At 56.7% G+C, this 14,123-nt stretch overlaps 5 protein-coding genes across 5 annotated transcripts; 2 read left to right on the top strand and 3 right to left on the bottom strand.

The window, feature by feature from the left end:
- Positions 1–712: 712 nt before the first annotated feature.
- Positions 713–2,081, bottom strand: LY79DRAFT_553934 (flavoprotein-like protein). Its single transcript, XM_060557822.1, has one exon. The coding sequence runs from the start codon at positions 2,005–2,007 to the stop codon at positions 928–930; it is 1,080 nt and encodes a 359-aa protein (XP_060414237.1). The 5' UTR covers positions 2,008–2,081; the 3' UTR covers positions 713–927.
- A 1,047-nt stretch (positions 2,082–3,128) lies between these two features.
- On the bottom strand, positions 3,129–8,327 carry LY79DRAFT_607040 (transcription mediator subunit Med12). Its single transcript, XM_060561890.1, has 3 exons — positions 6,955–8,327; positions 6,700–6,904; positions 3,129–6,649 (listed from the first exon to the last, which is right to left on the bottom strand). The coding sequence occupies exons 1-3, from the start codon at positions 8,184–8,186 to the stop codon at positions 3,467–3,469; spliced, it is 4,620 nt and encodes a 1,539-aa protein (XP_060414236.1). The 5' UTR covers positions 8,187–8,327; the 3' UTR covers positions 3,129–3,466.
- Positions 8,328–9,608: 1,281 nt separating this feature from the next.
- Positions 9,609–10,552, bottom strand: LY79DRAFT_199616 (uncharacterized protein). The gene is made up of 2 exons (XM_060551447.1): positions 10,072–10,552; positions 9,609–10,020 (listed from the first exon to the last, which is right to left on the bottom strand). Exons 1-2 carry the CDS (start codon positions 10,308–10,310, stop codon positions 9,759–9,761), a joined length of 501 nt encoding a protein of 166 aa, XP_060414235.1. The 5' UTR covers positions 10,311–10,552; the 3' UTR covers positions 9,609–9,758.
- A 1,080-nt stretch (positions 10,553–11,632) lies between these two features.
- Positions 11,633–12,378, top strand: LY79DRAFT_199623 (uncharacterized protein). The gene has a single exon (XM_060551448.1). The coding sequence runs from the start codon at positions 11,745–11,747 to the stop codon at positions 12,237–12,239; it is 495 nt and encodes a 164-aa protein (XP_060414234.1). The 5' UTR covers positions 11,633–11,744; the 3' UTR covers positions 12,240–12,378.
- A 397-nt stretch (positions 12,379–12,775) lies between these two features.
- Positions 12,776–14,108, top strand: LY79DRAFT_553928 (uncharacterized protein). The gene is made up of 4 exons (XM_060557821.1): positions 12,776–13,054; positions 13,121–13,232; positions 13,378–13,475; positions 13,565–14,108. The coding sequence occupies exons 1-4, from the start codon at positions 13,018–13,020 to the stop codon at positions 13,666–13,668; spliced, it is 351 nt and encodes a 116-aa protein (XP_060414233.1). The 5' UTR covers positions 12,776–13,017; the 3' UTR covers positions 13,669–14,108.
- The last annotated feature ends 15 nt before the right edge of the window (positions 14,109–14,123 follow it).

Raw genomic sequence — 14,123 nt, 5'->3', positions numbered from 1 at the left:
GTGTATAATAAGAAAGGCTGTGGGTACAGGGCAGGGACTGGGATGGGGGGGGGGGGGGGGGGGGGGGGGGAGTTCAATGGGATGTACGAAACAGCCTCTGGATTTGATTTGCACTTGCGAAGCATTGCTTTTATGCCTCATATCTGCCTCTTCAAATTGTGTTGCCTCAACATGGTCTGCTTGTATGTTCGTGTATGATCCCACACCTATGGATCGTTCGTACTGCTCCCCCCCCCTCTAGCTTTGGTTGAAAATAGGCGACCTTTCTTTCTGTACATCGTACAGTCTCTCTGTACAGTGCAACTCATGTTGGTCGAGCGCCGGCGCCCTGCTTGATCATACCGTGGCTATTCCAAGCCGAAGCGTTTTAGCACTGGTTCGGCTGCGAGGAAGTCTTGGGCTAAGGTGACATAGTGAAAGAGATCCCGTTTAACTTTGGTCAGCAAGCCGTGATCCCGTATCGGCCGGCGAGACGACCACGCCTCTTCACCAGTCCCCTCCCCCGTGCGCGAGCCGTTCCTCGCGAGGAGGGTCGGCGTGGGAACCCGTTTCCGGGTTAGTTAGAGGCGGGAGTGTGACCCCCGCGGCGGGAAGCCCGTCGTCCGTTTGTTGGCCGACGAGGAAAACAGATATTGGACACCATCAGAACTCGCTTGCTTCGTCAAAACGGTGGCATCTAGTGCCCAGTGTCGCGCTTCGGTATCTATCACGAGCGAAACATGCGCGTTCGACCTATATTCGATCGCGCCATTATCCATTCCTGTTGTATTCTATCAATCTCATCCACCTGGTATGAGGAACTCGACACATACAACCCGACCACATCGTGACCCCCGGGTGTTTCGAGAACTTGAAGGAGGCCTTCATGGGACAGCAAGACGCGGGCGCCGTGCCGTTCCTCCAGCTTTGATACGGTGGCAGCTTCTCTCATACCTCAGCAATCTTGACCGCCTTCTCCGCCTTCTCCCTCTTCTCCTTCCGCTCGCTGAACCTGTCTCCAAACAGGTCGAGGTGCGGCCGCATCACCACGGTGTACTTGACCAGCTCCTCCATGCAGTCGACCAGCCTGTCCCTGTTGGAGCTCGGCAGCATCCTGGACCCCCCGCCCCCGCCCTCGTCCTCCGGCGTGAACTGCGTGTACGCCATCGGCACGGAGCTCTGGTTCGGCACGACGAACATGCGCATCCACCGGCCCAAGAGCCGCAGCGTGTTGACGGCGTTGAAGCTCTGCGACCCGCCCGACACCTGCGCCACGCAGAGCGTGCGGCCCTGCGTCGGCCGCACGGAGCCCTGCGACAGCGGGATCCAGTCGATCTGCGTCTTGAACAGGCCCGTGACGGCGCCGTGCTGCTCGGCGCTGACCCAGAAGTGCCCGTCGCTCCACCGGCTCAGGTCGCGGAGCTCCTGGACCTTGGGGTGCCCGTGGCTGACGTCGTCCTTGAGCGGCAGGCCGGCCGGGTCGAAGACGCGCACATCGCAGCCCAGCCGGTGGAGCACCCGGGCGCCCTCGAGGGCGAGTAGCCGGCTGTAGGAGCGGGCGCGGAGGCTGCCGTAGAGGACGAGGATGCGGAGGCGCGGCAGGCCGCGGGAGAGGACCTCGCGGTCGACGAGGGCGAGGGCCGTCGAGAGCTCCAGGCCCGCGACCCAGTCGTCCTCGGCCGCGGCGGGGGGCAGGAGGAAGGGGCGGTAGCGGGCGCGGGTCTCGGCGTCGTCGTCCTCGGCGGCGAGGGCGTGGGAGCGGCCGAGGTACGCTTCGTCGGGGCGGATCTCAACGGCGGGCCGGGCGGCGTGGACGTTGTTGACGTCTCCGTGTCCGTCCATTTTGAGAGGAAGCGCTGGCTTTCCTGGCCTTAGGGCGTGTGTTAAGCGAGAGTTGGGAATCGTCCAGCCGAGACGGTTGGGATTACGAGAGGGAGAAGAGGTGGGAATAGAGAGTAGGATCAGGGGTAAGGAGGAGGCCAGAGGACGACGACTCTGCACTTTGACCAAGCGGAGGAGACTGTGCATCTCCGAGTGAAGTTAGATTTTTCCTCGATATGAAGTCGTCGTATGTCTCCTGGCTTATAAAGGAATTAATTGCCGGCCCCGAGGAGTAGGTTATTGGGCGAGGGCCCGGAGTGTAAAAGCCTCCCAGCGCTTGTGGGACCCAGCCAAATCAGCCAATCAGAAACATGTGGTGACATATCGCCTTCGGAGGTCTGGGCAGGGAAAAGTCGACCGCTCGGCTACCCTTTTCGGGGGTTTCAAAGCTGGCTGGCTGGCAGGCAAGGCGGCCCGGGCAAGAGACGACTCCGTCGTCCAACATCTAAATCGGAGGATTACGAATGGACCTAGTGATGCTAAACTAGCGTTTTCTTACCAACCCGTTTGCAGGTGCATTGAGGGAACTCAACATTCTCTCCCCTTAGCATCCTCCCCCCTTTGACGGACCTGGGAATCATACTTCCTTCGTACGTAGGGGGGTGCTTAATTACAACGATGGTATATTTGCCAGGGTGGGAAAGGACAAATGTAGATGAATGGGAACTCAGCGGTCATCGAGGGGTTCTCAATGTCTTCGAAATCGACGCTCCCTGAGTTGAGGCCCAGTCCATCAATAAAACCCATAGGGGAGTACATCCATATCACATTCAGAGACAGGGTCAAAGCTTGGGTCGTCGCGTCTTTTCCTGGTCGCCAGCAGTTCCGCGTGGTATTCGAAATTGATTACATGTTTTTGAAAATGCAAACAATATACCAATATATCGTCCACAACCAAGTCGGCATTTTATCTTCCTTGTAGGGAATATGCCTCAGCAGCCAGTGCAACGAGCCTTTCCGCCATCTGACCCATGTCTCTGATCGTGATGATGAACGGACTCGACTTTTCCGCCGAAGGGCAAACGCCACACTCGGTCAACTCATACCCTTTCTTTGCCAAATTACCTATGTGTTTAGGATACCTTGGAAAGTCTCAGAGGGTCTGGCGACAACGGCGACCCAGTCTGTAGTAAGCGGAGGAGTGAGTTATTTATCGCATACGCGGTCACTCAACCACACGTGTCACATTTGAGCAGCGCACTATAATCATATATATGTGGCAGATGAATGAGGTCATCAGCACGCGTGATAGATTGTTGTTAACGTAAAGAAAGAACATGTGCGTCAATGATACAGTCATTCAACCCCCCCTCCCCTCCCCAGCATCCTTCTCTTCCTTATCTTTCCAAAGTCAGCCAACGCCGGCTTTTGTTACCCCGTCTCTTGTCATCCTGGTATCAAAGCATAAAATAAAAATAAAGGGCTTTCTCTCACTGCCCCCTTCCCCATGAGTCTATCATAGCACCCTTCCCATTCTGGACCAGTAATGGTATCTATATATAAAAAATGTAATCCTCCACGCCCCCCCCTTCGAACGGAATGCAATGACTAAAAAAAAAAAAATTTGTGTGCAATGTGTGTATACCCTGTTCTCCCCAAACTTTTTTTACTGAATTTTGATAGCCTCAAACAGTGTAAGGCTAAGAGCCGTATCATTTTCTCCAACGTTGGGAGTTGGCTCGCTGAGCATCTCCCACTTGCGGTAGACGAAAGGCGTAAGCTTACCGGTGCCTTGCATCGAGATTGGGATTTTCTGTCTCGGCGGCCCGATTTGTTGTGTTGCCGGCTGCTGTCGATGCGCGAGCACGAACTGCTCTGTCTGTGGAGGCATGTGGCTGAAGAGGTACTGGAGGCGGGCGTCCGACGACGCTGGGTTTTGCATTGTGCCACCTGTGAGAAGAACACGCACGCACTGCAAGCGTGAGTCTTCCGGCAAGGTGTCGATCAGCAGCAGGGCCAGATCGAATACCTGCTGGCTCAAGATCCGGCCGGTCTGCGGGTCTTGGAGCGCCAGGGTGTCGAGCTCGAGGGTGAGACCAGACAAGATGATGAGGATTCTGGCCCGGATTTCAAATGCCGCTGCATTGACTGGAGGCTTCATGTTGTTGGTGGTCTGGGCCTGAGCGGCAGCGGACACGGGTTCGTTGGCGGTTGTATGGAGTGTGATGAATCTCAACAATGCCGGTAGCCAGTACCGGAGTATCGACGTCCGGAGCTCCCTCTTGTCATCATCTCCGGCCGCCAAGATTTCCCAGAGCTCTGCCAGCTTTTCGACCATGCCCGACGTGAGCTGGGAGGTCCGAACAGCCGGACGGCCTCGAAGAATGGCCTCGACAACCGACAGTAAGCTCCCTGCTAACTGGGTGCTTTCGAGGGAAAGCGGATCCGAAGCAGGAGGGTTCTTTTGCGACGGAAACAGGCCCAGAAATCGTAGATGGGCTTGCTTCTTGAGGTGTTCTGTGATCTCCTCGCTCAAATACGGCAACATGCTGGTCCACATGACGTTGTTGGCTGACACCGCGCGATCCATTGCCCGAGAGAACATGTCGAACTGCGTTAGGGCCTGCTCGCCACCTCCTGGGCTTGTCGTGCTGTCGGCGGAAAGGCCGATCGACAACTTGAGCTGGCAGAAGGGGAGAGTAAACTCGTTGGCTAGTTCCAGGACGGTTTCGAATGTGAGCGGCGATTCGTCACTGGCGTCGGGCAACAGTAATTTGGAGGTGATCTGTGCAAACAAACTCGTTAACGCCGGCTCCGGCGTCTTGGTGCCCAGCGCCTGAACGACTGAAGGGGGATCCCGCAACACCAGAAACTTGAGCAGTTCCAAAACGGAATCTGTGAAGCTCGGGCTCGCCAGGGGTAGCAGCGCTGGATCGACGGCTCCCTGAAGCCTCGAGTACTCGACTAGGGCGTTCCTGACGAGAAGAACCATGTCCTTGTGGTTTTGACGCGGCGCCACTTGTTGCTGGATGTAGAATCGGTATGTCTCTTCCGGGGTCAACGTAGTCTTGACCGCGAGAGGCATTGTCGTGAGGCGGAGAACCTCTTGCATGTAAGTCGTAGTACTGCTGATTGGCCCGGATGGGTTGAGCGCAATCCTGCCCGTGTCGATCGATGTTGTGGTCAGAACAATGGGCAGGGTCAGGCACCCCATGCTGATTAGTAGCGGATATATATCTACTAGGGCAGGGCGGGCCTTCAGCGCGCTGATGTGGTGAACCCAGTCAGTCATACGCACATCGAAATGTTGGGTGTCGAAAATCCGCAGTCTTCCGAGGAGTGCACTGTAGGCACGCTGCCGCTCCGGCGAATTGGACCAGCTGGACTCCAAACGGCCCACGACTGTCTGGAAAAGCCGATCCATCGTCGGCCGATCCACGCTCGTACCGCTCGTCAGGAGCTTCTCGATCTCTTCATGCAGCTCGCCCTCCGCGTCCTGCAGTTGGGCCGTCATATTGTCGGATACCGGCGAACAGGCGTCGATCGGGTTGTTACGATCGCACTGGTGGAGCTGCTGGCGGAGGTAACTGGCCGTGTTTGTAAACCCAGGTAACCGAACCGCAAGGCTCGCAAGGGATGCCAAGAGAGGTCGTGCAGCAGGACCTTGTTCCTCACTGACGGTCTTCAGCCTTTCCATCAGCAAGTCGAACATTTCTTTGGGCCCACCCAGCGCAGCAAAGACCGGCAGATGCACATTGAGAGTATCGGCGCAAGAGGCGAGAATCTCGGGGTTTGAAGCTCGCACTACTAGCTTGATGATCTCAGCAAGGGCGGAAAAGTCGGCCGCTGCTTCAAGAACGGCCCGGGTAAAGTTGAACATGGCCGAGGAGACCTGCGGTCCGTTCTTGGTCATGACGATTTCGGTCGTGAAAATTTGGACAAGTCTGGCCCCAACCTCGGTTTGAAGGGCTCGGTTGCTGTTGGCAATCAGCCTACAAAGCTTACCCACAGGTACTGGCTTCCGTTGGAGCATCGGGTCTCCCGGTGGGAGAGGCAGTCCCAGGGCATGCTCGATGCACTTGAGAGCCGTGCTGATGTCCTCGGCCTCGTCGTTGACATCGTAACTCGCACGCCGGAGAAGACTGGCTCTGGTTGTTCGGGAAGTCGAGTTCAGGGCGTGAAGGGGAAGATCCACCAGCAACCTCGTCGCGCAGGAGCCATCAGCTTCGGTGTCGGCGGGCTTCCGCAGGCCGCCTCTAGCAATGAGCCAGAAAATGTAACCCTGGAGTTGAAAATCGCCCGTACGGACGATTTCCGACATGAGTCTATGAAAAACTCGTTTCGAGTTCGTCTCCGTCGGCGGGTTACTACTTAGATACTCGAGAACGGCCGTCGTCACGTCGACTCCGGCTGCCACCCATGCCCGGAGAAGGCTGGCTGTTATGTAGACCTTCGCGGCCCCTGGCCGGTGCGGTGAGGTGCACCACTCTAGTAGTGTCCGAACAATCATGCCCTTGTCCTCGCTCACGGCCCAGCACTGCGCAGCCAGATCGGGGCTGTATAGGGTGGTGAAGGTGGTGTCGAGATGCTTGACAAGTATTTGGCGGTTGGCCGGTTGGGAGTTGCTAGCCGAAGCAACAAGCTGTTCGTTTCTGATATTGATCGATTTGTATGCGGTCTGCGCAAACTCGTGGTCGGTCAGGATAGATGCAAGCAAGGCGTCCCTATATTTGAACCATGTTGCAGGAGACACAAAGTTGTCGGGATGCGCCGACAATAGGGGGGTAAGCAAGGTAGCCAACCTTGCCGAGAGCTGGGCGAGGATGTCGCGGTCAGGGTCGGTGTGGATCTAGAATTGTAAGCCGGGGGGGTAAAAGGACGGATGCAAGCAAAACGTACCGTATGAAGATGGCCGAGCAACGCATTCACTAATCGCCGACCATATTTCCTCAACCGAAGCAGGTCCTTCCAGTAGATTTGCGTGATCAGTATCCACATGGGCAGCTTCGATTGAGTGGAGTTTTCGATTCCGGTGACGAGCCAGTCCATATAGTGATCGCGGTCGAGTAGTTGTTCGGCATAGAGGTGCGTCGCCAGTCGGATACTGTCGCACTGTTAGTTACTGAAGCGGGTTCTTTGACCACATAGACCTACGCGTATTGGACCTTGGCTTTCCAGTCGTTGTCGCCAAAGGCCGTTGATACACCCTCCACAAACTGCTCCACGAAAACGGTCCAATCTCTGAGCCATTTCGCCTCGCCGCCGAGTACAAATGGGCCCGGGCCGTTCCCTTTTCTCTTGAAGGCCCGAATCTCGTTGGCGCCAACACATTTGACCAGCCATACAGCTCTTTCCGTCGGAACGTTCTTGTTGAGGCAGTGATCCAGCAGCACCTTACCCCTGATGCCGTGGGGGATGGTTCGGCTCAGTCGGCGCAAGGATATCGACGGGTTCGCCAAGTCCCTCAGCCAGATTTCCCGCTTGGTATCAGTGAGGGTGACGCGCGGTGGTGGTTTAAAGGTCGAGGGCGACAAGATCTGGCCGTTGAGCTTTCTCTGGTTCAAGACGCCGACGAAGATACTGGACAGCAAGTTGAGCCCGCTCTTGTGCTTCAAGGCAGGAAAGAGTACGGCCTTGGCGGACGAGGTCTCGGATGCGGACGAGGCGGGAGGTTTGTCATAGTAACCAGTCTTGATTACGGTTTCTGAGTATTGGTCTTCGGGGTGGTTTCCATTCCAGGGAAAGAAGTCGGCATAGCCGATTTCCGACGCATCGCGCGGACCAGTGCCGGAACCGCCAAAGCCTGGTTTGGCGGTCGCGTCATTCCGTTGTTTGTTAAAGGGCGCATACCGAGGAGCAGCGGCAGGGGTTTCAAAGTGCCAGGCTTTTGGGCGGCCATCCTTCTTGATTGCGACAGTGGGCGCGGGGGAGTCTTTGACGGCCGAGGGGACGACGAATCGCTGACGGCGTTTCGGCATGGGCATGGGCGGGTTATCTGCGTCGATAGGCTGGCCCTTGGCAGAGGAGGGCGAGGCCATTTCGGCGAGGTTGGACGGGTCGTTCTTGGGCATAAGGCGGGAAGGCGTGAGAGTCTTGGGGGAGTCGGTGATGGGGTGTTGGGCTAGCATGGCATCGTTGGACAACTCGAGCTTGAGGCGAGAGCCTCCCCTCCGCGGCAGGGAGCCATATCTGTTCTGGGCGACGGCAGCGTCGTTGGAATCGCCGGTTAGATCGATCGGGTTTTCCTTGCGGACGGGCGATTGAGGCAGGTATTGTGCGGACAGGGTGCGTTGGTGAGTTGGCCGTTGAACCGACAAGCCCGAGCTGCTTACAGTTCGCTGCTGGGGCGGTCGCGGCTGGACGCCCATTGGGGTCCGAGAGGTCATCGCAAGTGGAAGTTCCGAGACGACATCGCTGGGTTCTCAAGGGATGTTACGGTGCGGTTGACGGTCGTGAGAGAGAGGGGGGGATGGACTGCGATGCCGTGATGTCCAGCGGGTTTGACGATGCTTGGGGGGGGGGGGGGTTTGGGGACGGGAGGTTAGGGATGGAAGGGGGGAACAAACTGATGGATGGATTGATGTCGGGGATCTGACGGCGTCAGCCGCGCTATCTGTGCAGAAGTCGGGTGGAGGGAGTGCGGTTTGTGGATTCCGGTTTACGGTTCAGAAGGGGTCGGTAATAGTACAGGGCCCCTAGGGTAGGTAGTTGGTGACTAAGGCACCCTACCCGATAACACGCAGTAAGGTTGCAAAAGTGCGCGCGGGTAATCTTTGGTAGGTACCATCAGATACAGAGACGGGGGGGGGCGGTGTATCTCCGAAGGTTCCCGCGGCTGCCAGGTTCGTTGGCGTCAGATGACTCGCGATGGCCCGCTTGAAATCTTGTTGCAGCGAGTCTTGCAAGACGGGTTTCCGGTCGATTGACAGCCCAGAGAATAGAGTGAGAGAGAGAGGGAGAGTTAGAGGGAGAGTGAGAGAGGCAGACACACAAGGGTGCAGGTGGAGTTCAACGCAGTAGTAGGTTATCGGAAGACCCAAAGGCGACGGCGCAGAGTAAGCGTGTCTTGGCTGAGTTCAGCCCGGTTGAAGATGGGTCCGAATCCAGGCAAGGACTGGTGAATGGAGAATGGTACGGGTGATAGTGTCGACAAGAAATGGGAAAGGGAAAGCCAAAGCTCGTGGGAGGGCGGCGGGAAAAGGGTGTGTGAGGGCGCCTCTGGGGGTGCGCCGTGGGATGTGGGAATCGTGTGATTTGACCGAGTGCAAGTCTGAATACGGTGTATCCGTACTACGTAGGACTGTACGTACGGAGAGATTGCTTTTGAGTCGCGGGGCGGAACCGAGGAGATCTGCGATTCCGTAGAGTTGGACACATTTCCTGCCTGTTTGGGACTTGGGAACGACACATGGGAAAGGGGGGGGGGGGGGGGGGGCCGCAGTTAGAGTACACTACTATTCCCACCGACCGTAGTCTCTGTATGGGCGTATCACAGTCTACCGGTAGTAGATGGGAGAACAAACACCGTCTCTTGGCACTACGAGGATTGGCTTGGGGATTTCTCCGAGTGGGGGGCAAATTCACGGACTGTGTCCAAGTCGATATAGCCAGCTGGGTACTCCGAGTTGTACGTACCTAGTAAGATACTTAGGTAGGTAAACGCAGGGACTCTGTTTCTCCGTATCCAGCTCGATGGGCCACTTACCTACGCGCGAATCGACTAGGTAAATGATAGTCACCGGTTGCACGCTTCAACACAATCCAAACCACAACCAACCACAACCAACAATAACCAACAACAACCGACCAGCAAACATGACTACTTTGTACACGGTAAACATGTCTACTTAGGGAGCAGAGAGCACGAGCCGGGTGTTCCTTCCATCACTGCGACAACTTCCTACGTGAATGACAATGCGGCAAGATATTGAAAAGGTTTCATCCAGACGGACAATAGACTAAAGGTGCTGAGACAGGCTAGATAAGAATCGGGGATGGAGATCGCAAGCCTGTGAACAAATTGTCAGCGTCCGGGGGGGCCACATCCGCTGCCCGCCTTCCCCCCCCCCGGTCTCGTCTGCTTGTGTCGTTTCTTTTTGTAGTTCAGAGCCAAACAGGGGCCGGCAGGAGCTTCCCAGCGGCAGAGAAAGGCAAAAGGAAAAAAAGGAAAAGAAAAGAAAAAGGTCCGCACAGGAAATGCATCTTTTGAGATACGATGTACTGCCTTATTTAGTATATTCATTTACCCATAGTTTGAGTGAGTTTATTGACCTACAGCCCCTCTTGGCCAGCGCACACACACACACACACGTTACCGGTACGCAACAGATCACGCAACCCAAACCTTCTGACAACCGATGACGGCGACAATCTAAATTAGGCAGGCCGGGTATCGGTCCGCTGACATGAACTCCCCGGAGACTCCTTCCCCTCCAAGCAAAGAAGAAGAAGAAGAAGAGGAGGAGGAGGGAAAGCAGGACAAGCCATCCAGCCATCTGCTCCCTTCCCATCGCCCGGCCTGGCCTGGTCTACACAAATACAGGTAGGTACCACTAGGTAGATAGGTAGGTAGGTAGGTACCTTAGCCCGTCCGTCCAATCGTGCCGGTCCCCGCCTCTTTAGCTTCCATCTGCATCGTAACTGCCACTTTCAGATCTCTGCGCCCGCCGCCAGCCCTCCCGAAAAAAAAAAAAGCGCCACCGCCGCCTCATCGCCCGTCCATATTGACGCTTTCCGTTCCCTGCTGCTTGCTGCAAGCTTCTATCCTGTGCCTCTTGTTTGGTGTGTTGCATCCGGTTTGCCTCCTCTCTTACAAACCTCGCGTGTTTTGAGTCGTCCCCGTCCCATCAGCCCGTTCCTCCCGAACAGGCGGATGTATGCATGCATGCAGGATGAAGGCGGCACCGTGTCCGAACCGTCGACCATTGGCAGCAGAAAAGACCGGCCTTGCATTTTCCGCGTTTCGTCCAGACTTTCCACGAGCGATCAAAGCCACCTAGCTTATTCTCTCTCTCCTTCTCTTTCTCCCTCCCTTTAATTCATCGCCCTTCTCTACGCATCGAGATCCCTCTATGGTTCGACGAGTAGGTTGCTCTATCGAGCACGGCTTACACCTCGCGATACCCGCCTCTCCTCGCTTCTCCAGATTCGGAAAAGTTTGTCCACCTCTGGCGAACCAGAAAACGTGCCGCAATGGCTCCTCAGTCGTTGAAGCACCCCCTCCCTCCTCCCCTCCTTGTCTCTCGATAGCTGAATCGTGACCCATGTGTGTCACGCAATCTGCCATCATACTGCATGCAGTCCCACCGCCAATCAGTGCAACAAGATTGGCATACAGTCTGACGAAAATCGCCGCCGAGCATTTCGTTGGTTACGCACCAGGAACGCACCATGGCGATATGATGGCCAATCGGTGATGCCTTGCTCCAGCAGATACGAATAGCCTCTCGTGATACCCATCACCCACGCGAGACACTTGCTGCCGAGGCGTCTTGCAACGCCTGACTACGCCTGACTACGCCTGACTTTTGAGTTGGGCGCTGCTCTGCTGGTGCCCATGGGGGGGAGGGTCTTCCAGAGAGAGGTCGACGATGGCGTTCCCTTTGAAAAGGCCTTTCTTGGGCTTTTCCCCTGGTCCTGGCCGTGTCCTCCTCCCATACGAATGTCCACGTCTCGGGAGGCCCAACGGCAATGGGGCATATTGCCGTTGGGTTCCTCATCCGCCATACTTGCCTGTGCACTGCTACGTATACACAGTCGTGGGCTCGTTCGGTTCGTTCGGTTCGCTGGGATCAGGCCCGGTTGGCTGTGCCTCTACTCCGTACAGAGTAGTCCACGCACTATTACCCGTACACTACCTACCTCAGGTAGCTGCCCACCAGGGTTGCACGGCACGTCGGACGACCACACCGCATCTCCAGGCCTGTTGCTGCATCCCCCGATAAATGCCCGGCTTCGGGGCCCTGCTGCGACGCAGGCACGCCTTGGGGTTCCTAGTGTGGGGGAAATGGCTGTACACATGCCCACGGTACACATGTAGGGTTGCCGTGCCTGCAGAACGACTGACTGGGCCGGCTTGTCCTCGCGGCCGCATCTGTGGCCCGCGCAGGGCGACGAGAGTTTCCGTGTCCGTCCAGATGGTGGAACATGGCAAGGAGCAGGCAGGGAGCATCGCGTCAAAGGTTACTACTGGGACTGAGAACGACTACCACGGAGGTGATGCCGGACCGAGCAGCAATCTGCGGAGAGCTCCCCTTGCCCCGGCGGCCAAATACCCTGGAGATGAAAACGAGTTGACGGGGTTGCCCCGCAGACCCGGCTCTCAGGGAGTTAGAGTTGCCCGGGAATTTCAAACATTCGAAAAGGGGGACCGCCACCCACCAAGCCCTCCTCTGCATCGAAAAAGCACTGCACTATGTGTCCCGCCTACCTCTTGGTGACATCTTGCTTCTCCAACTAGTTATGTAGCCGCGGCTGGGCATCGAACCTGGAAATCGCCTCCGTACTCTACTACTGGTTGAGCATGGCGAAACTGTCCCGCCGGGACGAACGCCATGGCTAGGGTGAACCCCGTTCGAGGCCTCCCTCACCCCTCCCGCACTGGGCAGCCGGCGCTCCCGTTCGAGTCTCAGGTCCTGTATGTATTTTTTTTTTCTTTCTCGTTACCGGAACCCGCGTCTCTCTCGGAAAGTGAGCGATCCACCAGCTGTGCACGCACTAGGTAGGTAGGTAGGTAGGTAGGTACTGGGTAATGGGCGCGAGCATGAGCACACGAGCGTGCTGCAAGAGTCTATGGTCCGAAGGCATGTGGGCAAAATAATCAGTAGATTGGATCGGTTCGTGGGGCAGGTCGGAGGGGCCGCTGGACGGCTGGCGCGGAGTCGCACACACCCCCGGGCGTACCCGCGTTATATGGAAAACGTGTCTTTGCTTGTGGCAGCGGGGGCATCGGCGCCGAATTCCCCCCCCCCCCCCCCAGCTCCAGCTCCAGTTCCTGGTCGTCGTCTGTGGCAGCCTCAGATCCAAGGCCCCCACTTTTGTAATTGCGCCGTCACTGGGGAGAGCTTCGTTCGTTCGCGTTGTGCAGCCAGATGGTCGAGATCCAATTCCGCGACGTTGCTTCAGGTACCTTCAGCTGTCCCGTCCTCCCCCTCCACAGCTCGTGTCGATTCCACCTGCCCTCGCAAGCCCACCGACACCACATCACCAACCCTCGCAATGGCGTCCAAGCGGGATATGCGCCGGCCGGACCTGAGTATGTTGCGATCCGTCCCCAACTCGCCATGCCAACCTGCTTGCTAACTGAGCACCCCTCTCGCAGTCGTCCCCTATCAGGAGCCCAGGGCCAAGGGCGACACCACTGATATGTCCTCGACGCTTTCCTCCACCCTGCCAATGGCCGCCATGCTCACGCGCAACAAGTTCATCGGATGGTACGCACTTCCGTCACCCATATTCACCCCCTCGCCCCCTTTTTGAATCGATCGCTTTGTTGCTCCCGCCACGGATTGCGGCGAGCTGCGGCACAGAACGATGGGCCCCCAGAACCCCAATCGCTCACTAACGGGACCAATACAGGGCTTCCGTTGTCTTCAGCATCCAGACCTGGCTCGGCGAGAGCGAGGAGACCAAGAAGAGCTCTGCGACCCCGGGCTACTTCTCCGTCGGCATGTCCAGTATGTCCCGCCTCACATGTCGCGATAAATTCTTTTGTCCTTTTTTTTTTTTTTTTTTTTTTGGCTGCACAGCTGACAGAGAGACGCAGTCATGGCCCTGGCCGTCACCTACCTGCCCCTTTTCCTGCCACCTCCCGTCCAGAGAGGCGCCGCGACCGGCACCGGCCCTGCTGCCCCCGTTCCTCCCGCGTAGACGTGAAACTTTGGCGGAGAGTTAGACGAGGTTGTATTGAGGACTATGGTACGGGTGTCACACGACTCTGTGCGGACCGAAGACAAGAGAAAACAGCATTATAAGGGCTTCTCGGGCAATTGACGAGTCAATGATAGCGTTAAGGGGAGAGGGACAAGGGAGGGCCATCTGCCATGCTGGACCGGCAGCAATAGGGTGTGGGTAAAACAACCAGCTGGTGGGAATTTGTAATATAATACCTCGGAACCTAGAAAGCCTTGCGGGTGTGGTGTGTAATTGCATGTCTGTTGAAATTTCAAAAATTCTAATGGCGTTTGGTAATAACACTTCTTCGTGCCTTTATCAGAATGTCTCGAAGCATGCCGTCAGCGGTAGAAGGACACGCCCCTTCCGGTGGCGCAGGGAGTTGTGCAGCAAGGAGCCTCCAAGGAATTGTGATGAGTGTCGTCATCTGG

The sequence above is a fragment of the Colletotrichum navitas genome, assembly GCF_030913465.1.
Source record: "Colletotrichum navitas strain CBS 125086 chromosome Unknown LY79scaffold_29, whole genome shotgun sequence".
Lineage (NCBI taxonomy): Eukaryota > Fungi > Ascomycota > Sordariomycetes > Glomerellales > Glomerellaceae > Colletotrichum > Colletotrichum navitas.
Note: the sequence above shows the minus strand (reverse complement) of the source record. Positions and strands in the feature narration are given on the sequence as shown.

Bases quoted from the DNA above. Each gene is read 5' to 3' on its own strand.
- LY79DRAFT_553934 (XM_060557822.1), bottom strand. From the start codon at position 2,007: ATGCACAGTCTCCTCCGCTTGGTCAAAGTGCAGAGTCGTCGTCCTCTG.
- LY79DRAFT_607040 (XM_060561890.1), bottom strand. From the start codon at position 8,186: ATGACCTCTCGGACCCCAATGGGCGTCCAGCCGCGACCGCCCCAGCAG. The intron at 6,905-6,954 runs GTAGGTCTATGT...ACAGTGCGACAG, and splicing joins AAAGCCAAGGTCCAATACGC to TATCCGACTGGCGACGCACC. The intron at 6,650-6,699 runs GTACGTTTTGCT...TTACAATTCTAG, and splicing joins TGCTCGGCCATCTTCATACG to ATCCACACCGACCCTGACCG.
- LY79DRAFT_199616 (XM_060551447.1), bottom strand. From the start codon at position 10,310: ATGGGAAGGGAGCAGATGGCTGGATGGCTTGTCCTGCTTTCCCTCCTC. The intron at 10,021-10,071 runs GTCAATAAACTC...TAAATAAGGCAG, and splicing joins CTGGCCAAGAGGGGCTGTAG to TACATCGTATCTCAAAAGAT.
- LY79DRAFT_199623 (XM_060551448.1), top strand. From the start codon at position 11,745: ATGCCCGGCTTCGGGGCCCTGCTGCGACGCAGGCACGCCTTGGGGTTC.
- LY79DRAFT_553928 (XM_060557821.1), top strand. From the start codon at position 13,018: ATGGCGTCCAAGCGGGATATGCGCCGGCCGGACCTGA. The intron at 13,233-13,377 runs GTACGCACTTCC...GGACCAATACAG, and splicing joins CGCAACAAGTTCATCGGATG to GGCTTCCGTTGTCTTCAGCA. The intron at 13,476-13,564 runs GTATGTCCCGCC...AGAGAGACGCAG, and splicing joins CTTCTCCGTCGGCATGTCCA to TCATGGCCCTGGCCGTCACC.